The sequence below is a fragment of the Carcharhinus amblyrhynchos genome, chromosome 21 (genome assembly GCF_965287045.1).
Source record: "Carcharhinus amblyrhynchos chromosome 21, sCarAmb.v2.hapA, whole genome shotgun sequence".
NCBI lineage: Eukaryota > Metazoa > Chordata > Chondrichthyes > Carcharhiniformes > Carcharhinidae > Carcharhinus > Carcharhinus amblyrhynchos.
In genome coordinates, this window is record NC_137344.1 from 21,124,962 (window position 1) to 21,147,516 (window position 22,555).

At 43.1% G+C, this 22,555-nt stretch overlaps 1 protein-coding gene across 4 annotated transcripts in view; it reads right to left on the bottom strand.

Moving 5' to 3' along the window:
- bahcc1b (BAH domain and coiled-coil containing 1b) overlaps positions 1-22,555 on the bottom strand; it is a 278,363-nt gene that overhangs the window by 137,727 nt on the left and 118,081 nt on the right. For all 4 annotated transcript variants that reach the window (XM_080209603.1, XM_080209605.1, XM_080209604.1 and 1 more), the window contains exons 4-7: positions 18,488-18,613; positions 11,680-13,488; positions 9,734-9,848; positions 7,258-7,466 (exon numbers count right to left, since the gene is read on the bottom strand). In XM_080209603.1, the coding sequence (XP_080065729.1) occupies positions 7,258-7,466; positions 9,734-9,848; positions 11,680-13,488; positions 18,488-18,613 (2,259 nt within the window). The remainder of the gene's footprint in view (positions 1-7,257; positions 7,467-9,733; positions 9,849-11,679; positions 13,489-18,487; positions 18,614-22,555) is intronic.

A 22,555-nucleotide genomic window follows, 5' to 3' on the forward strand; every position in this document is an offset into this window, starting at 1 on the left:
CATCTTGAATTTGGCTAGGATAAACATGATAGGTTTCACTTCAGGTATGATTCTAATGATCCACTAGGGAGCTTTTATCAAACAAAATTTATTTAATATAATTAACATGCATAGTAAGAAAATTAGCAAGAGCTCTTATCAATTACAAAGAAGAAACAAAACAACCATTATAATCTATAACTCTTAACAAATATATCTAATGCGTTTCAATCAAACTAATCCCATAGACAAAAGACCCGTTTCACAGGTTTAACACAGCAAAGACTACTCATGCAATGCTGAATTTGAGACCTTTGGATGAGATCTGCAGTTCTCTGGATAGACTCAGAACAGTTTGAAGTCAGGACAGCTTCCCAAATCACCAGGGAGTCTAGGCAAACCACCAACAGCCGATTCCCTCCCTTCAGAAAGGCAGGACCTTGCTTTCAGCTAACATAAGAACATAAGAAATAGGAGCAGGAGTAGGCCATCGAGCCCTTCGAGCCTGCCCCGCCATTCAATAAGATCATGGCTCATCTGAAGTGGATCAGTTCCACTTTCCCACTTTCTCCCCATAACCCTTAATTCCCCTGTCTATCAGAAACCTATCTACCCGTGACTTAAATATATCTAGCGAGGTAGCCTCCACCACTTCAACGGGCAGAGATTCACCACCCTTTGAGTGAAGAAGTTCCTCCTCAACTCTGATCTAAACTGCACCCACCGTTATCTTGAGGCTGTGCCCTCTAGTCCTGCTTTCCTTTCTAAGTGGGAAGAATCTCTCTACCTCTACCCTATCCGTCCCCTTCATTATCTTATACATCTCTATAAGATTCCCCCCTCATCCTTCTAAACTCCAACAAGTACAGACCCAGTCCATTTAGTCTCTCTTCATAGTCCAACCCCCTCATCTCTGGTATCAGCCTAGTGAACCTCCTCTGCACTCCCTCCAAGGCCAATATATCCTTCTGCAAGTGCGGCGACCAAAACTGCACACAGTACTCCAGCTACGGCCTTACCAGTACCCTGTACAGTTGCAGCAAGACCTCCCTACTTTTATATTCTAACCCCCTCACTATAAAGGCCAACCAGCTGGCTAACCAGCAGAATTTCCAAAAAACAGGGAAAGAGAGAGAGAGACTTCTTTTCAGCTTGATGCCCCTTCTAAAACTCAACTCAAACAGCAGCTCAAACTAAAAACAAAATAACTCCTGTCTTCCTGGCCTGCCAGACAGGTTTTCTCCTAACAATGCAGAGTCAGAAACATCCTAGTAAAAATAAACAAAACCCCTGCTTAAGCAGCAATAAAAAGACTTTGATAGTCACTCCGGCAGCAATGAGATAAACAAACTGAAAAGGTTTGCTCACAACTGCAGAGTACATGATTAAAAGAAAATACTTAGAAGTATACTATTATCACACTACCAATGAAAATCCCACAAATAATTTAGAAAATTCAAAGGGGAAAATGAAAAATTGAACAAAAAAAATCAATTGAAAAAACAGAACCATAAAGCGCTGACTAATCCTGTAAAAATCAGACCCTTCCAAAAATATTCTTACAAAATCTAAATGGAAGGCCAATAAAATTGGGAAGTACAATCATCCCAACAAAGGAACCAAATCAAAATAGGGAATAAAGAATCAGAATGAGTCACTGGGCAATTATAGGATTAATCCAGTTTGCTGTCCAAATCACACATCATTCTGTTCTGCATCATCTCTTACACAGCGAGATTACTTTGATAGTTCCCCAAGACATAGAAAATGAAGGCGAAAATAATAGAAAAATGCTTCACCCTTTGGAACATTTCTTGCAGTTGTAGTTGAGAATGGATGGCTAGTTTTGCTTTTTAAACGGTAGTTCAGCATAACCACTTAGAGCTAAACGTTTTCAACAAATGAACAAAATTACCCCGGAAAAGAGGTTAGTCCCTAGCCATAAATAAATGTACTTCAGCAATCTGATCTCATCAGTTTAACTACCAACATTAATAACTGGAAGGATATGGTAATGCTGCCCTGTTGGAATCTTCTGGCAATTATTGGGATCAGTTATAATAACACAGTGGGTGGGTTAATGCTACTAGGTGGTATAGGGGAAAGTACAACTGCTACTGATATTCTGGAATGATTTTTTAATGAATAATTTTCTGATGTGTTCATCTGTTTTACCGTCAAAGATTTGGATGAATTACAACTCAGGGTAGAGGGGACATAGCATTAAAAACAAAGATATTTTGATCAGCGACGGGCATGCGGGCTAATGTGGCAATCCAGCACATGTTTCCAAAACTAGTGAAAAATCCATATGGATGCGGAGTATGCACTTTCTCCCCGTGTCTGTGTGGGCTTCCTCCGGACGCTCTGGTTTCCTCCTACAGTCCAAAGATGTGCGGATTAGGTGGATTGGTCATGCTAAATTGCCCCTTAGTGTCGGGGGGGGGGACACTAGCTAGGTTAAATGGCTAGGGTTATAGCGATAGGGTCTGGGTGGGGTTATGGTTGGTGCAGGTTCGATGGGCCGAATGGCCTCCTTCTGCATTGTAGGGTTCTATGTTTCTATGTGCTTTCTGTTTGTCTAGTCTATGGGGACACACCATGTTTACCCAAATCCAGAGAAACTAGGCTGAGGGAACTCAAGGAATGGGCAGGGATATTGAAGACAGTTTTACCAGTTAACCCAATATTTGCACAAGAAATGTAAAGTTTCCCTGCTGTTAGATCATCCCCGACCACTTAGCCTAGTAAGGCACATGGAGGTCCCTGCTCCCAGTGACAGGTCCATCACTTCAGGCTCCAGCTTTTCAATCATCTGCAGTACATTAAGTACCACAGGCCTGCATGGCTTTGCTGTTGGATTGCCACAAAGCAGCATCGACTTGGTTCCAAACCTTAAATAAAGGTCTTATTAAGGACCTTAGTTGGTCAGGCTGTCAGTCTAATGATAACACAATTTCCACTGACATTTTGAGATAAAATTGGGCATCGTTCTGATTCTTGATTTCAGTGTGGACGAGCTCAAGGAATTCAGTGAATCAGAAATGGTTACAAAAGGCAGCGGTTCTCAAAGGAACTGTCTACAATATAGCAGAAAACAAATTGATTTTACGGATCTGTAGAACTTAAAATATTCCTTTGGATTGGAGAATTATTTCGAGTACATTAGTTTAAAACGAAAATTAATTTTACGCCCGCATCCTCTGGTTTTGTAGCGTGCTAAACGATGAAAGATTTTTAATGTGTTTAACTATGAAAGGTTATTAATTGATGAAGATGGAGGACAAGAAACTAATGCAGTCCTACATAACTGTAAAATAATCACACAATGAATTAAGGAGCAAATTAGGAAATGCCATCACATTGAGAGGATTAGTTTTTCTAATTCTCTACCACAAACCATTGTTGAAACAGAGTCCATGAATTATTTGAAAAAGGAATTAGATTGTGGCTTGAAAAGCGGATGCAGAGAGCGAGCAAGAGAGTTGGATCAGCACTATGTAGCTCATGCAGAGAAAAGCAACGGTGTGGACTGGATGTGTCAAGTGGACTGTTTCTGAGCGGTGATATTTTAGAATTCTTTATAGGGTGCAAAAATCCAAGACATATTTTAAAAATTTTAGAGTTTAAAGTTTATTTATTAATGTCATAAGTAAGGCTTACATTAACAGTGTAATGAAGTCAGTGAAATTCCCCGAGTCACCACACTCCCGGCACCTGTTCAGGTCAATGCACCTAACCAGCACATCTTTTGGACAACGGGAGGAAACTGCAGCAACCGGAGGAAGCCCGGGGAGAATTTGCAAACTCCACGCAGACAGTGACCCAAGCCGGGAATGGAACCCAGATCCCTGGCGCTATGAAGCAGCATCTAATCAACTGTTTGGGGCACCACTCAGCTATTACAAACAGAACACTTGTGCCCGATTCATTTTCGACAATCCAGATGCTGCGTTTCCAAACTCAGTAACGAGGGGAATTGCCTCACTTATGTGTTGTGTGCTACAGCAAAAAGGATTATCTTGTACGAGTGGTAACCGGATACTCCCTCAATTCTAATGGCTGGATTACTTTGGTGATGAATCATAGAATCACAGAATCCCGACAGTGCAGAAGGAAGTGAGATATGAGAGGACCCATCTTGGAAAACAAGAATTTGCAGAACTGCTCAATCAAATGTAACCTTTAATGTTTTTCCTTTAAGAAGGATATGCTACTTCTACCGGGGGAGGCAGTGGTATTGTCACCTGACTAGTTAAACCAGAGACCCAGGGTAATGCCCTGGTGACCCTGGGTTAGAATCCCATCACAGCAGGTGGTGAAATTTGAATTCAATACAAATCTGGAATTAAAAATCAAATGATGACCATGAAGCTATTGCCAATTATTGTAAAAATCCATCTGGCTCACTAATGCCCGTTAGGAAAGGCCTTACCTGGTCTGACCTACATGTGACTCCAGACCCATGGCAACTTAGCTTTGAATAGTCAGAGGCTTTTTCCCAGGGTGGAAGTGTGAGTTACTAGGGGGCACACGTTCAAGGTGTGAGGGGGACAGTTTAAGGGAGATGTGTGGGGGAGGTTTTTCATGTAGAGGGTGGTGAGTTCCTGGAAAGTGCAGCTAAAGGAGATGGTGGAAGCAGACACATCAGCAACATTTAAGGAGCATTTGAATGGGTATATGAATGGGCACAGGGAGGGATATGGACTGAGTAAGAGCAGAAGGTTTGTTTTTAGTTAGCCTAGGGTCTTCCAAGCTCTCTGAATGTTGGTAAATAGGGTGTGCCTTATTAGACATACACTAACTGTACTCATGCACATTTTCAGTTTAGTTAGGAACTCCTGTGGTGAATGTAGAAAGAAGAATATTGACATTCTAGGGTATGTTGAGATAAAAAAGGGAGGAGTTATTGGAAGTTTTGAGAAGCATTAGGGTGGACAAGTCCTCAGGGCCAGATAGGGTCTATCCCAGAATACTGAGAGAGGTGTGGGAAGAAATTGCTGAGGCCTTGGCCAAAATCTTTGTATCCTATTTAGCTACAGGTGAGGTACCACAGGATTGGAGAGTTCTTCTATTTAAGAAGGGCAGAAGAGACGATCCAGGGAATTACAGGCTTGTGAGCCTTACATCAATGGTGGGAAATTATTGGAGAAGATCCTGAGGGACAGGATGTACTCACATCTGGAACAGAATAGATTTATTAGCGATAGGCAGCATGGTTTTGTGAAGGGGAAGTTGTGTCTCTCAAACGTGATTGAGTTCTTTGAGGAAGTGACAAAAAAGTTGACCAGGGCAGGATATAAATCAGCTGAAAAACTGAACCAAAAGATGGCAGATGGATTTAACCCACACAAATGTGAGATGATCTGATTTGGAAAGTCTACAGCAGGAGGAAATATACGGTAAATGGTGGAGCCCTTAGAAATATTAGCATATCCACAAATCCACAGCCCCCTGAAGGCAACAACTCAGGTGGGCAACGTGGTCAAGAAGGCATACGCATGCTGGCCTTCATCGTTTGGAGCATTGACTATAGGAATTGGAAAATCATGTTGCAGCTCATAAGACTTTGGTTAGGTTATATTTGGAGTATTGTGCACAATTCTGGTCACCACACTACGGGAAGGATACTGATGCATTGTAAGGGTGCAGAATTGATTTATCAGGATGTTGCCTGATTTGGAAGACATGGACTATGAAGATAGGTTGAACAAACTTGGATTGTTTTCATTGGAGCTTCAAAGGATGAGGGGGCTCTGATTGAAGTTTACAAGACAGGCTTGGATAAAGTGGATAGTCAGAGCCTTTTTCCCAGGGTTACAGGGTCAACTACTCAGGGAGTATAGGTTGAGCGTGAGAAGGGGAAAGTTTAAGAGAGATGACAAGGGTAAGTTTTTCACACAGAGGGTGGTGAATGCCTGGCATGTGCTGCCGGAGGAAGCAGTGAAAGCAGGTTCGATAACAATGTTCAAGAGGCATCTGGACAGATACGTGGATAGGCAGGAAACAGAGGAATATGGAACATATGGGAGCAAGAAAATAGTAGATTAGAGGCATATGTGTTGGCACAGACTGTGGTGGGCCGAAGGGCCTGTTCCTGTGCTGTACTGTTCTTTGTTCTTGCGATTAATTCCTTCAGAACATTTTGGCAATCTCTCTCGCCTGGATAGAATTAAGGCAAATATCAAGTTTGAAGTCACAGGATGTCCTCGCACCTAATTTCAGCGGCTGGAGACAACTTCGGCATTTGTACAACTGTTTTCATCTGGAAATTGGCCTGTGTACATTCTAAGCGGCTGACAGTACCAAATGAGCTTCCTGGTTTCCTTCACATTTATATGCATTTTCGAATGTAACTCCAGACTCTCGCTTGACAAAGGCTGTCTTTCATTTTGTGACTGAGGCATGAATAATACATTATTCACTTTTAAAATGTGGGGTTTTATTTTTGCTCCATCCCAACTATAATTCTCCATAAAAGTTGCTCATCTCCTCAACAGCTGCATCAGATGTCAGAATGTTTTCTTGGGCTGTTCTCACTGCATATGATTTCACCATTGGCTTTCTCTCATGACTGGCTCATTTGTGCTTTTAGATTTTACCCTCAGCAACACAGTCGTGTGGTAATTCTGCTGTCTACCTGGAGCCTTGGTCCGGTAAAGCAGAATTACTTAGTGACGCACTTTTAATTCTTAACCTTCTTCCATCTTTACGGAGGAAGAGTTATCGATAGATGAGCCAAGGTATATTCAAACTGAGACAGATGGATTGATACATTTGATGAAAATGTTTAAGGATAGCAACAATATGTTTACAAAGTTTACACTTCCCATTTAGCAATAAATGCACCAATCTTTTTTTTTGAGCTGTGCATATCATCATAGGATCTCTACAGTGCAGGAGAGGCTAGTTAGCCCATCGAGTGTGCACCGATTTTCTGATGGAGGATTTTACCCAGACCTTCTCTGTCGCACTGTAACCCCACACATTTACCATGGCTAATCCAGCTAACCTACACATCTTCAACCACATGTCCTGAACTCATCACTGTTGATTTTCTTTCCCCTTTCAAACACTACTTAAAATAAATTTTTATGTAAACAAGCCAAAGGTTGGTCAAAGTGAATCTCACTACCTTGTTTTAAGCGTAAAGTATAATAAAAGATTGTGTCGGCTATGCATTGGATAACAGTGTGAAAAGGTGCTCTGGCCGTGGGTCACTTTGAACCCGTGAACTTGTATGTTGCTATTTCATAAATGTAAGATGCCAAGACTGACCGTATGAATGTCCACCCATCCACACAGAGGGGCTGCCCGTCCTCGGAAGCCAATGTGGAGGCGTAAGGTGAGGATGTGCGTTGGGATCAGTTCCTAGTTGGTTGGCCTGTAATGATGATCCTCCAGTGACCATCAGGTTTGGATTTAGGTCTCCAGGGCACCCACTAGCAGGACGGATTCGTGCAAACTCCACAAGTTCCTTGCTTTCTCTGAATTTGATGAAAATATTTTGAGTTAGTGACAATCATCTTTGTCCTACAAGGAGCATTTTCAGTGCATGGGCAGCAGCAGTTCAAAGAGAACACACACCTTCATCTTTCCAAAGGAAAATGGGGAAAGGCAATAAATGCTAGCCTTATCAATGATGCTCATATCCCAATACTGAACTTAAAATGTCTCAAGTTTCCTCGTCACAATATTCAAAATTTGGAATACGTGATAGATTTTGAAACCAGCCACATAATTCCTTTCCGACATCACTGCAATTACTAAACCCTGTAATCTTCAGGTCGAAATCTTAGTCCTGTACAGAGGTACCAAACAGACCACAAGTGGAGAAGTATAGACTTAATTTCTATAACGGATAGATATTGGGCCGGATTTTCGCAGCAAAGGACTGTCCGCACAGATCTTCAAAAATGACACGCGGGAACCAATTCCAGCATTCCCGGCTCCATTTCCAGAGCAGGATAAGGGCATGGGCTAGTTTGGGTCACACGCCTGCGCTATCCACCCCCATTGAGGCATTTCCGAGCCCGCTGCAATTTTCACAGAGTCGGGCCAGCTTCTCAAGCACTCATGGTTCATCTTCCCTCAGAGGTGTCATGAACCATGGTCTGGATGAGGGAACCTTTTGAAAAGCAAGTCCAAAAAGGTCTTAGCCATGCCCTCTCCCATGCCAATTCATGCCCATCCATCCATCTCCAATGGCTCCTCATGCCCTCCATGCCAAGCTATGGCACTTCCATGCCCATTCAATTAGTATACATTCTGCAGCGAATCAAAGAACCCAACAGTAACAATGGGATTGTGGATAAGCTTTGAATGAAGTTATTGATATGTAATTTTCTTTCAAATAAAACTGCTTTTACTACAGCTCTATAAAAGTGCCAATCATCCAGACCTTTAAAATGCCAAGAGTAAAAACTACAAACACTTTACAACTCCTTACCTTGTGTAAATAAACATTGTGAACTTTGCAAATTAGATCTAAGAGAAAGATCCATGTATGAAACAATTCCTTCTCTAGTGTGTAACTTTTTCAGCAGACAATTGTATGTCCGGGCTCTCAGCCAAGGATTAATAACAAAGTCTGGCTGAGAGTTCAGACAGGATGAATAGATATGTAAGTGTCATGGTTGGCATGGAGCATATGGAAGGCCATGGGAAGTGGGTAGAGGGCATGAGATGGCATGAATTGCTATGGATGGGCCAGGGGGCGTATGTGGATGGTGAGGGGGTGTTAGATGTGAGAGCTAAAGGGCCTTACTGTTTTTATCATAACTGGGACAAGTCCGTGAGCACTGAAGCGGGCATTTTAACCAGCCTAACTCGGCTGCCCTTTTGCCTGAATCCAAGCTGTCTCCAGGAACAGTGGGACCAACTCCAGTCGGCAGCCACCCCCACAGAACAAAAAAATCCTGCGTTTGTGGGCGCTTTCTCCTGAGGAGGGCACGCTGAGCTGGGAAATTTCCTGATTCCAACTAGCCGCCTCCTGGATGAATATCCGACCCAAGGATTCGTAATGTTGCCTTATTTCTGAATCTGTTGGTAATTTGTCACCAAACACCTTTCTCAACTTAGAAGCTGAAGTGACTGGGTGTGGGGGGACCTCTCCACAACTAGCAGTATTTCCACTTCATAATCTGGAAGGTAATGGTATAATTTATGCGAGTCAGGCCAGCCAAATATTTGTTGTTTCATCCTCTGTGAGATGGAATATTCATTTTGTTTGCCATGCTGAAAACGGACATGTTTTCTTCAGCTTAAATGATCTTCTGACCAAGTGTACAAGCAAACTGCGCCACCCTGGGATATAAGCATCATGCTTATAGCGCGTAGTTGGCCCTTTGTGTTTAACTCTCTTTTGCAGTTTTCCTGTCACTGAAACTCTGCAAGACTTTTTTTTAGTGTATATTTCCTTTTTATAATAAATAAATCTATAGAACATATTGAACATTTTTTAATTCGGCATTGAGCTCAGTTGGGTTAGAATGATAATCCAGTCTGAGTCGAAGAATCAATGGGAAGTTTACGCCACAGAAAGAGGCCAGTCGGGCTATCGTGTCTGATTGTCTGAAACATTATTGGCGCAAACTGGAACTGTAGAACTAGCTCAAATTCACAAGCTATTCAATTAATCATAACATGTGTGGCAACAAATTCTGATCAATTGGGCACAGGGGACAATAAAAAAAAGGACACTAACAATGACAGGTACTTATTTCACGTTGTATTAATCCGTAAAATATCTTACCGTAGTAAGTGGTCCCTTTCCCTGTCCAAACGTGAGAGGCCCATTCTTTCCTCACGGAAATGATTGTTTTCTTCCTCTGCTTCCAGGTCGATGACATAGGCGCAGCGCGATGATCCTGTTAAAGGGAAAGTATCATTTGCCGCTAACCAGTAGCAACAAGCAGCAGTGAAAAATCCATACCAAGGGTGGAATTTTCCAGCCCTTCCGCTATGGCATGTTTTCCATCAGCAGAGATGGCCCACCATTGGCTGTCAGTGATAGGGGATGTCGCACGCCCCACACCCTCTATCACCAGGGAAAGTGCCATTGCGGGGTAGGGGGGGAGGCAGTCTCCATAAGTGAGGCTGGAAGATCCCACTGGCAGACAGGGCCAGAAAATTTTGGCCCAAGTTTATCACAATGATACAGCTTAATATGAATTCTAGTCAAAGTAAATGGACGTCAAAGTGAACGGTTCTACTTTTCGAATAAAGATATTCAAAAGAAGTTACTTCTCATTTCTGATATTTAATTCACACTGCATGATCGGCAACTGCACTAACATCATTGACTTGGACTATGTCGACGTGTGTGATGCCTTGTGAAAAATTTCTGATGATTTACTGTTGATGTTTATGAAGCTACTTCACTTATAAACTCGCAGAGAGAAATTTGCAAGTTCTGCATCCAGCTTTGGTTTGGGCCGAATACTTAAATGACATGGCAGATGAAAAATGATGATGAAGGAATTAACTTTCCAGCACTGAGATACTTTGTAGGTTTTATAAGAAGTATACTTCTGGGTCAGGCATCTGTGCAAAGGCAATAAAAACTGAGAACTCATTGCAAATTGATAATAACAGAGAATTGCAAACATATGTGGAATTCCTGTTTGATTGCAACTCAAAGTGCTCTAAAGATTTTGATCATTTATATTTTCAACTGGATCTTTGATGTCCTTCTCTAAGTAATAACTCAGAGTAGGTGACATTTGAAGAGGCAAATCATAACTTGTTTCATGGACCTAATTTTGGACACTTTGTGGTCTGTATTCAGAACAAATTACCTTCCTATATGGAGAGAAAGCGGGAGTGGGATACTGAAATTGCATGATCAGCCATGATCATATTGAAGGGCTGAATGGCCTACTCCTACATCTATTTTCTACGTTTCTATGTTTCATAGAAGGAGGAGGCCATTTGGCCCTTTGAACTTGCTCCGCCATTCATTACGATCATGGCTGATCGTCCAACTCAGCTTAATCCTGTTTTTTCCCCATAACCTTTGATCCCATTCGCCCCAAGTGCAATATCCGGCCACCTCACTTTCATAGTGAAAGTGAGAATAGTCAGTTCAAACTGTTAACATTACGAGTACAAGATCAGCTACTGGGAGCTGTGATTCATATAGGTTCAGTTGTACAATGTCAAGGATCCATATCTGCAACTGAATCACTTCAGTCACTTTGGAAGCTGAAACAGCCAAGGCAAGGCCATCTGAATTTAACCTGCAACTCCGATACGTAACTAGTCGGGGAATTAAAAAACTGCTACAATGGCATTTAATCTTAACCCTGCATTTCAAATATTCCCAAATGATCTGTCAGCGGGGAAGACAGATGACGGACTTGAATGCTTTCATCAGCATTCCCGCAGAATAATAACAATCAGACTGATGAAAGTAATTTTCAAAATTAATCCATGTTGTTAACAGAAGATAAAAGCAAAATACCGCAAATGCTGGAATCCGAAACAAAAACAGAAAATGCTGGAAAATCTCAGCAGGTCTGACGGCATCTGTGGGGAGAGAACAGAGCCAACGTTTCGAGTCTCCTCATGCAGACTTGAAATGTTGACTCTATTCTCTCTCCACAGATGCTGTCAGACTCGCTGAGATTTTCCAGCATTTTCTGTCATTGTTGTTAACAGAAGCACTGTCTGACTACTTATTAACCTGCAGCATCTCACCTTTTAAACCAGGAATATGTCGGTGTTGTCTGCTGGACTCAGCGCTGCAAGGCAGTTCATTCTTGTTCTGGTTGTCTTTCTGTCTTGCGACTGCCACCGCGATGCCAACCGGAGGCTGCCGTACCTCCCCGTCGCCCTGAGATGCCTCACATTCTCTGCCTTTGGCACAGTCCGGACGCTCCAAATCGAGATTCGTTTTCCCGCTTTGGAATTTAATCTCCTGATGAACACAGCTGGCCCGAATGTTCCCCAGACCTCCGAAGGGGGTCTTCTGCCCGACAATCAAAGCCTGCGTGCCGGGGGGAAAAGAGCTGCTGTACTTCAACAAACTCTTCATGGCCGACACTTCGTCAGTTTGACCCAACATCTCTTGGTTCAGCACAGATCCTTGGGACAACATTGCCGCCTGCTGTAAACTTGAGCTAAAAGGGTCCAGATAGGAATTTTTCCTTTCTTCCCCCAGGGGAATCTGAGGGCTCTGCCATGAAGGTATGTGAGATCCATTGTAGCTCATACAACTGAGCTCCGGTGGCCTTCTCTTCATCTCTGAACCACTTCCTATGTGCTCCACCTCAGGAAGCTTATGGTGCTGGTGCCGTATCCTGGCCACTTTCTGCCCCTGTGAGTCTTTCGGAGCTTTCTCGTGTGCATCAGTGCTGTGCTCCCGGTCCAGCATGTAACTGGAGTGGGTGAGTTTGGCGCAGCATGTCTCCAGCTCCTTCGAACAGAAACAATCCTGAGACTGTGGCATAACATAAGTGCTACCTTTCCCTGAGGGGCCCTTGGCTGCCTGAGGTGTGAAGGGCATCACCATCTGTGCACCAGTGCTGCTACCACACTGTGGTTTGGATTTTATGGCTGAGTTGTGGGGCCAGTCCATTCCTTTCCCGTCCAGCTTCAGAGGCGTGTGCGAATTGGGGACCGTCCCGATGTCCGACCTCTCTGTGCTTTTGTCATGCGTCTTCTCCTTCCCTATGCTCCTGTTGACCTTGCAGTTCTCCGCCGTGACTTGAAATGGTCGACTCTTGTCACTGAAGTGTCCCACCGAAGGCACGTACGTAGGCCCCGTCACCTTGAGCTCCCTGCTGGCCTTATCTTGAGTCGGGTAAAAAAGGTCTAAGTTGGAATGAACCTGCAAACAGGGGAATGTTCCAGAGGCTGTGCTAGATGATGAAGGAATGTTAGACAGGGAAGAAGGAACAGAGTACGCAACAGAATGGTGTGGAGTTTGCCAGCTGTCCGAGCACTCAACATGCATTGGACCAGAGGGGCCATTTTCTCGGAAGTCCCTCTCAAACCTTAAGCTCTCTTTGGTACACCTGCCTGGGGTATGAATGTCCATTTGCCTCGGTAAAATCCCGCCAATATTAGTGCAGCTTGCTAATAGAGTCTTATTGGAATCTCCATTCATAACTTTGGAGTTTGTTAAACAGCTATTTAAGTGTTTATTTCTGTTTTCACACATGCTATTATGCATATTGGTTATGTCTTCTTTGCACCTAACATCTGGCATCAAGGGCAGCACAATTTTATGCCTGTCTTTTCCATCTTCTTCTGAATGTCTCTCCTTGTGTGTCCGCTGACTGCTCATTGAACCGGCTTCATTTTTGCTCATTCTCTCTTTACTGGCTTCCTTCGCAGTTAGGAGTCTGTCGGTTTCTTTGATGGTCTTGTGGGAGTGGCTCAACTCTCTGTCTCGGCTGCAGGAACCAATGGGGTGGCTGGGCGCGGCTCGGGAAATGGAGGGGAAACTGTGATTGGTCGAGAGCAAGGTGGGCTGTCCAGGTAAATTCCTCAGATAGAAACCATCTGCAAGTTGAGAAAGAGCTGGTCAGATCAGCGCGCGATCGTACATCAACAATGACACTTCCTTCCGCACACTTGCATTACTTACCTGCTGCTCAACGCAAAGCTCCCGGGCGGAATTTTACCAGTTCACCCCGCCCATCGATGGGCAAAGCAAATTGGTAAAATTGCGTGAGAGCAGAGAAATCAGCACACAATTTCTCAACTCATGTCATCTTACGGAAATGGATGAGAGACTGAATAAATTATTTGAATTTATTAAAATCTTGGTTTGCATAGCAATAGCGAGCTCGGTCCTGAATTGTCCAGCCTACTGGTGACACTAATAAATAAATCTTAAAGTTTAAAAAAAACCTACTGAGCTAAAGGACAACTCAAAAACGTTGAGTATCTCACCCAATGGCCATTACTTACAGGTAAGCTTTAATGGATTTCGGAATGCCTGCTTCTGGGACATACTGGGAAATTCTGGGGGTGCTCCTCAAAGACTTCCCTTTATTATGAACAGAGGTTTAGTAGGCTATTTGACTACAACAAGCATCACAGACTAACCTAACACTGTTTTCAGCAGGACAAAATACATACACAACTCCAGCAAGAGCAGGGGGCCTAGACAATGCGCCCTTCTCTAACCTGGGACAGTAAGTGTAACTACAGCTGCCAGCCAGCCCACATGAAGTAATTCAGCACAGAACATAATTTGAACCTGAATGGAGGTAAGGGGCAAGAGGTTTAACGGGGATGGGAAGGAAAACTTTTTCACCCAGAGGATGGTGGGCGACTGGAACTCACTGCCTGAAAGCACGGTGGAGGCAGAGACCCTCATAATATTTAAGAAGAGTTTAGATGTGATAGATAGGCATACAAATCTGTGACGTGCTGGAAGACTGGATTACAATAGTTAGGTGGTTATTTCTGACTGGTACAGACACGATGGGCTGAAGGGCCTTTTCCATGCTGTAAACCTCAATGACTCTATGGAGAAAGGTTTGGCATTAATTTTTAATTTGCTAAAAGGCTTCCCCCTCCTCAAACCAATAACATCTTCCAGCTCGACAACCCTCTGAGATCTCTGCGCACCACCAATTCAAATCTCTCACATATTCTTGATTTTAGTTAGTCCACCATTCGTGGCCATGCTTTCAGTTTCCTGGGAATTAGGCAATGGAATTCCCTCCCTAAGCCTCTCTGCCTCTTTAGTTCTTTTAAGACAATCCTTAAATCTCTTTGTCCGTGCACTTGATCATGTGTCCGAGTGTTTCCTTATTTGGACTGTATCAAATTTTGCTCGATAAAACTCCTGTGCTGGGATACTTTGCTGCTTTAAGGGAGATTAATAAATACAATATGTTGTTACTGAAAGGCTGGACTCACTTAAACCAGAAGTTGCTTCAAGAAATGTGAGAATAAAAAGGACGTTGAGGATTTTGGTACAGCGGGAATTATCAGATGATTAGATGATAAAAGCATCCAACATTTTGCTGTGTTCATAAGGTGTTAAAAAGCAAATCTGAGTACGTAGGAATGAACTTGATCTACTAGACACTGCCCAAACCAAGGAAATTCTTGAGACTTCTAACATCCTAGAGTGACAAATCTGTCACATTTAAAATCACAGAATCCTACAGTGCAGGAGGACATTCGGCCCATCAAGTCTGCAAATGATCACTATCCCACCAAGGCCCTATCTCCACAACCCCATGCACTTACCCTAGCTAGTCCCCCTGACCATTAGCATGGCCAATCCACCTAACCCCCACATCTTTGGAGTGTGGAAACTGGAACACCTAAAGGAAACCCACACAGACACGGGGAGAACATGCAGACTCCACACAGACAGCAGCCCAAGCTGGGAATCGAACCCAGGTTCCTGGCGCTCTAAGACAGCAGTGCGAACCACTGTGCCACCGTGTCACTCCAGAGTTCAGACAAACAAATGACAACATGGATGTCCTGGGCAAAAGACAATCTATCCTCCCTCTGTTTGGATTAACGTTGAGCTTTGATTCTCTTACTTCACCACTGGGCAATTTATTTAGTCATATGACGCGCGAGAGAAGCTGAATTCGTTTCTCATGAAGTGGAGGAGGTTAAGGGGAGATTTTTGATTAATACATGAGGCGGAAATTGTTTTTACTGGAAGATGAATTGGTAATTAAAGAACACAGATTTAAGATAATTAGCCAAAGAACCCAAGGGGGTGAGGAGCTCATTTTTTTTACACATCGAGAGTGTGATTTTCCAGCCCCACCTACCATCGGGATATTCCAGTCCGGCTGAAGGCCAGCAGACTTTTGACTGGTTGAATCATCAGTGGCAGGTCCCACTATGGCAAGGCTGGAAAATCTAGGCCTGAGCTTTTAAGACCTGGAAAGCATGGCCTGAAAGGGCAGTGAGCGCAGATTCCACAATCACTTTCAAAAGGGAATTGGATAAAAGTGTGAAAAGGAAAAACACTTCACGGCAATGGGGAGAGGAGTGTGACAGACAGGCTGCTCTTTCTGAAAGAAGGTTCAGGCGTGACAGGCTGTGTGTGCTACCTGGTTCTAACTGCATGGTCCGATACAAAACGTCACAGGCCCACCTCGTGCTCACGGTGAAACATGTTAGGGCTCTCGCTCGCTCACTCACTCATATTTCCCTTTCGAAACAACCTTTCACTGAAAGGTAGAAATACAGCACATAGGAGCAGGAAGAGGCCATTTGGCCCTTCAAGCCTGCTCTGCCATTCTTCACGATGATGGCTTATCATCCAACTCAATAGCCTAATCCTGCTTCCTCTCCATAACTTTCCATCCCATTTATCCCAATTGCTATATCCAGCCACCTCTTAAAGACACTCAATGTTTTGGCTTCAACTACTTCCTTTTTCATCCTGACTTGAATTTCCCCTTGCTTTCCCCATCGGTCTTCCCTCTTCCTGCTCTTTCCCCGCTTTGTTTCACCTCTCTCCTTTCCTGTTTGCTTTACTGGTTCCTCTGTCTCTCCGCATTATGCTGCTTCTTGTCTATGGAGTGGATAACGATCACAGTTTTTGTTTTGCTGGAATTGCGGAGTCTTGTGTGTGCTTTTCATTCCCATGAATAGGGTTTGGCACCGCTCTGCCGTGACTTGGGTTCAGATCTAATCGGGGAAGTTCATTCACTTGGCCTCCCCTAATGGTTTGGTAGGTGCCGTCTATTGTTCGTACGAAGTCACCTCATTTGAATAATCTTTTCATTTGAATTTTCTTTTGCACAAAGAGCCTACAGTGCTGTTTTATTTACATTGCGTAGATCGAAATACTGGAAAATTTAAATTTTTGGAATGCAAATAACAACTTTGAATGAACAATCGACTCAAAACCACTGCGTTTTGTGGGTGATAACGTTATAGTTCCGGCAGGGTCCAGGTTCAAATTCGGTTTATGTTTTCTCAGTCTGGATGACAATGAAGGTGCTTTAGATGCAACTAAGCTGGGTAGAGGAAACTCAATGGTGGATATTCAATGGTGTTATTGTGTGCCTGTATGTGAAGGGGGTAGGACTGCAGGTGAGAGAATATGAGTGGGTTCAGCTGCAATGCCACCCATTTCCTCTACAGGCAAATGGCTTAGCAACAAGCAACCATCCAAAGACACACATGAAAAGGGGACACATGGATAGGATACTGTAGGCTGAGAATGACTGCAGGATTGTCCATCAGCATGAATCACCTCTCTCTCTGGAGACAGGTAAAAGGAGGAAGGAAAGCTCCAGAGGGTTTCAGGGTTCAGATTGTGGTTTTAAAGTTTATTTGTTAGTGACACAAGTAGGCTTACATTCACACTGCAATTAAATTGCTGTGAAAATCCCTAAGGCGCCACACTCCGGCGCCTGTTCGGGTACACTGAGGGAGAATTTAGCATGGCCAATGCACCTAACCAACACGTCTTTCAGACAGTGGGAGGAAACCAGAACACCTGGAGAAAACCAACACAGATGCGGGGAGAATGTGCAGACTCCGCACAGACATTGTTTCAAGCCAGATATCGAACCTGGGTCCCTGGTGCTGTGAGGCAGCAGTGCTAACCACTGTGCCACTGTGCAGTCCCTAAGTTGTAGAATGTATTTAGTACAGTTGGAACAAATCAAGATGCTACCTTAATAGATTGCCCGATCAAGGAAACAGCATGGTGGCACAGTGGTTAGCACTGCTGCCTCACAGCGCCAGGGACCCAGGTTCACTTCCCAGCTTGGGTCACGGTTTGTGTGGAGTTTGCACATTCTCCCCGTGTCTGTGTGAGTTTCCTCGAGTGCTCCGGTTTTCTCCCACAGTCCAAAGATGTGTGGGTTAGGTGGATTAGCCATGCTAAAATTGCCCCTTAGTGTCAGGGGGACAAGCTAGGGTAAATGCATGGGGTTGTGGGGATAGGGCCTGGATGGGATTGTGGTCGGTGCACACCTGATGGACTGAATGGCCTCTTTCTGCACTGTAGGATTCTATTCTGTCAACAGGCAGGATGGTATTTAGCTAAAAGACTTGCACAAATATTCACCGGTTTGATTTCAGCTTACAAGCCATAAGTGGCATTATCATTAACCTAAGTATCACAATTAAACTCTAATTTCAGTGTTTACTCCACATCATGAATCAATAAGATTTTCTTCTGGTTACATTTTTTTTCCCCCAGAGTCCTGGATTTTATTTGAAATAAGTGGTAAAATGCAAGATGACAACTGCAGCCCAATGAGCCAATCCATTAGGTAATGTTTAGCAAACACATACAGCAACTATATTTAGGTTGGATCTTTCTGGTTAAATCAAAATGCAGTGTTGCAGATCAAAATTAGGCTCACGACTGATGGAAAATGACAACACACAGCACTCTGCTAGATAAATAAATGGTCATAATTGCAATAGTTAAGTGTTAGTTCTGGTAAATGGAAACACAGTATAATTAAAACATCGTGATGCTATTAACATTGCTATTTTGTGAGCTAAATCGAAAATGCATTTTGCTTATGGTGGATATTTTACTTGCCTTTTTGCGTATCGTAGAACCTGTGTTGACCGTAAAGTACACTGTTGCTGTTACTGTGGTGATCCAGGTGGCTCATGGGAAGGAAAGTGGAGGCCAAACTGCTCGAAAACCTGGAATATCCTGGGACTGAAGAAAATAGAAGGTTAGAGTTGAGCAACGCAGTTGCTTAAGTGAAGGGGGTAAGCTTGATTCTTTTCTGACTATACTTCAGTTATCGCAGTCCAGGCAATAAAGTGGTTTTCAAACAAATGTCCTCTAATTGCAAACAGACCATGAAAAAGAAACCACTGAGATTCCAGTGCTTCTGTGTATGATGAAAAAGAATAACAAAAGATAGAATCTCCACATTCCCTGTACTTTATTTATGACTGATCGAATGGATTCAACTACTGTACTTTCACAGAGTCATCTGGCATGTTGCCCTTCACTTTGAGCCTCAGTTCAACTGGGGATGATTTATCAAAAAGGTCACTTCTCATTCTCCCAAAATGGCAACTAACAATAAATTACAATTAAGGGTAAGTTAAAAATCCACGGGGTCCATTACAATCTGTTCTTATCACTGCTGATAAAATTCATCAGGATTACAGGGAGAAGGAGGCCACTCTTTCCACTGCACTTATACTAGCGCCAATTCTTTTACTGGAATCATCAACTCAAAGCTGTCCTCCTAGCTTTTTCTTCTTACATTTATTTTCACATGGTTACCAATTTTCCTTTACAAGTTTTACAAAACTGGTAAACAAAAAATCCTTGGGCACACCACGCTCCAAATCCCATCGATCTAAAAACCACTGATTTTGTTTTCTACCCATGCGTGTTCTTTAACGCCACCCCCCCCCTCTGTAACTTGTTTCAGATGTGCCCCCTTATCAAATTCCCTCTGCAAATTCATCCATATACTATATCTACTCTCTTTATCCTATCATTCCATAATTTCTTCAACAAAAATTCAATGAAGTTAGTCAAGCACGGTTTGCCCAATCCAAGTCCACAATGATTGTCCCCAAGTCTGCATCAAAGTTCATGAGTTCTATCCCTCATTAAGAGCTCCAGGCCTGGAATTGGAGGGGGAAGGGGAGAAAATGGGATCTGGGCTCCATTGCACCTAAATGAGATGGATTGGGCATGCCAAACTGCCCCTTAGTCTCTGGGGGACTAGCAAGGGTAAATACATGGGGTCATGGTGATAAAGCCTAGGTGGGATTGTGGTTGGTGCAGACTTGATAGGCCAAATGGCCTCCTTTTGCACTGTGGGATTCTATGATTCTGGACATGAAGACTGGACATGAAGTTATAGGAATCAGCCCATTTCCAACCATCCATTGCTGATCACGAGTGAGAACAGAAGTGGAGTGCCCAAGTGGCAACAGGAGGAGTGCTGGAGGCACAGAAGAAGGGAAAGATGTCCAGAGATGTGTGGGTTAGGTTGATTGGCCATGCTAAAATTGCCCCTTAGTGTCTTGAGATGCGTAGGTTAGAGGGATTAGTGGGTGAAATATGTGGGATACGGGGGTAGGCCTGGATGGGATTGTGGCCTCTTTCTATACCGTAGGGTTTCTATGATTCTATGATGAAGGAAAGGAACCAAGTTTCTGCATGGACTTTACATAAACTCATTTGCAAGGAGCTTGATCTCCCTTTAACTTCAGCTCTTTCTCCTCTTGGTGCTGGACCCCGCTGTGTTTCATTGGATTTTCCCTGTGATGAGCTCCTCCTGTCCAGTGTAGATGAACGCTAGGGAGCACGCCCTAAATGTATGATGAACCCTGAACCAGAAAAAAGGACCAGAGTCATGAAGAGGGAACCAGAAGTCCTCTACACATCTGGCAACAAAACCACTACGCAGAGACTTAGCATGAGCTGGCCTTAGATTTCTGGTTTATCTGTTCTGCCTTCCCTGAACAGGGTTGTGAAATTTACCACGTGCCTTTAGTTCTGTGGCGTAGGTTGCATTGTTAAACATTTTGGAAAATTATGGTTAAAGTTTCCATTATCTACACCCCGGCACTCTGCACCCACACCCTCAAAGATTCCTCAATATTCTGGCTGCTTCTTTATGACTTTTCATCTAGCTTAACCATATTTAACAGTTATATTTCTGTTAGTTATAATAACCAATGGATCTTTCCACATTTTGCATAGGTATTCTTACAGGTTTAATTTCACCTTCCGCTATGCAAACTGAGGCAAAGTACTTGTCCAATATCATTGTTATTTCCTATTGCTTAATTACAAGTTGACCCTCCTTCATATTTAATTTGTCCCATCCTCCCTTTCAATATTTCATTTCAATGTGTTTATAAAGGGTGTTGGTACACTCATGATACTCAGTTCTACCTCTCCAGCTCCTCTCTTGAGCTCTCCATTGCCTCTGTGCTGTTGAGTCTACTTATCCCGCATCCACTCATATCTTTGACACTTGACTATTCCTTTGTTCTCCAGGCTGGCCTTCAATGTTCCACTCTCCGTATACTTTCATTCATTCAATGCTTTCCTACTCTTTTCTTTTCTAATACCAAGTCCTGTTGTGTACTAGCCTTTGCCCTCACTGATTTTGATAGCTCCCAATCTCCTAATGCCTCAAATTTAAAGCTCTCATCCTTTTGCTTAAATCACTTGATGATTTCACTTCTCCCAATCTTTGCAGCCTCCGCCAGCCCAAAATCCAGGATGTTCTTCCTGCACACTATCTATTCCACTAACTCCACTCCCACTTATTGCTCAACTCGCCCCTTTATGGCCAATGTACTTTACCCACCATTGGCAATTGTCCCTTCTGGATCCCATACATTGAAGATATGCAGGTTAGGTTGATTGGCCATGCTAAATCACCACTTAGTGCCAGCGGGTTAGTAGGATAAATAAATACAGTTATGGGGATAGGACCTGGGTGGGATTGTGGTCAGTGCAGACTTGATGGGCCAAATGGCCTCCTTCTGCATTGAAGGGATTCTATGATTTTAAATGTCCTCCTGTACTTCTGATCATTTTATATTTAAATATCTCTGCTGCTTGATCTGCCATTTTTTGCTATTAACACTCGATTAATCTAGGCAAGGACCCCTTTCATCTGACTGAATTTTAAGTATTTTCCTTTGCAACATCTTCAGCTTCAGTTCTCATTTTTCTATGTTCATTCTCATAGCAAATCTAATTTGGAAACAGGCCATAATCTAAGAGCTCAAATATCTTCAGGTCCCTTACTTGTCCGAGCTTATTATATAGAGCCAGAACTAGCATTGCATCCTTTCTTGCTCACCCTGATGAATGAAACAGTTTTCAATGCAATTCAAAGAAGCGCGCCTCCTGTTGATCACACACGTTTGTCTATTCATTGCTCCTGGCTACTGCTGCAAACAGCATTAGACTGGTTACAAATCACATCCTCAATTTATTTTCCACCATGTAGTAGTCTGTAATGCGGTGCGCATATGTTAACTTACTCCTTTATTACTGCTTAACTCAACCCAGACAGAGTCCGTCTAAGGTTCGCCATTGTTACAAATCCGTCATCTCAATGGGTGGAAACAGGTCTTTCATTAACAATGGCCAATCCTTTTCTTCCTTTGGTATTTGTCCTAAAAGTTTTATTGCTAGTAACAAATATTTTGTTCCTAGTTCCACCCCAGCTGAAGCAAAGTTTCAGTAAAAGGCTAAAATATCAAATTCTTCCACTCTAAATAGTGCCTTTATACACTGCGGTCACGATCCATTCATATTCCTTGGGATGTCCTCTCTTTTTATAGTTTTAGTCTTTCTTTCACCAGCATTTCTAACTTTGCTTAACACATGACGCTTGAGCTTAATTATTCAGAAGTTTTGTCAGTTGCTTACTTGAGTCCTTCATCGAGGATCTTACAGTAAATCCTTTCAATCTATCCCTCCCAGAACATATAAGATTGAACTCGTACCTAGTTCAATTCAAGTCATCAAAATTAATTGCAGTCACTTGAGCTTATGAAAATTAGAATTTACATGTCATCTTCCAGGCAAAGTGGGGATGGGGAGGGAGCAGTGGTAAAGGGTGGCATGGTGGCACAGTGGTTAGCACTGCTGCCTCACAAC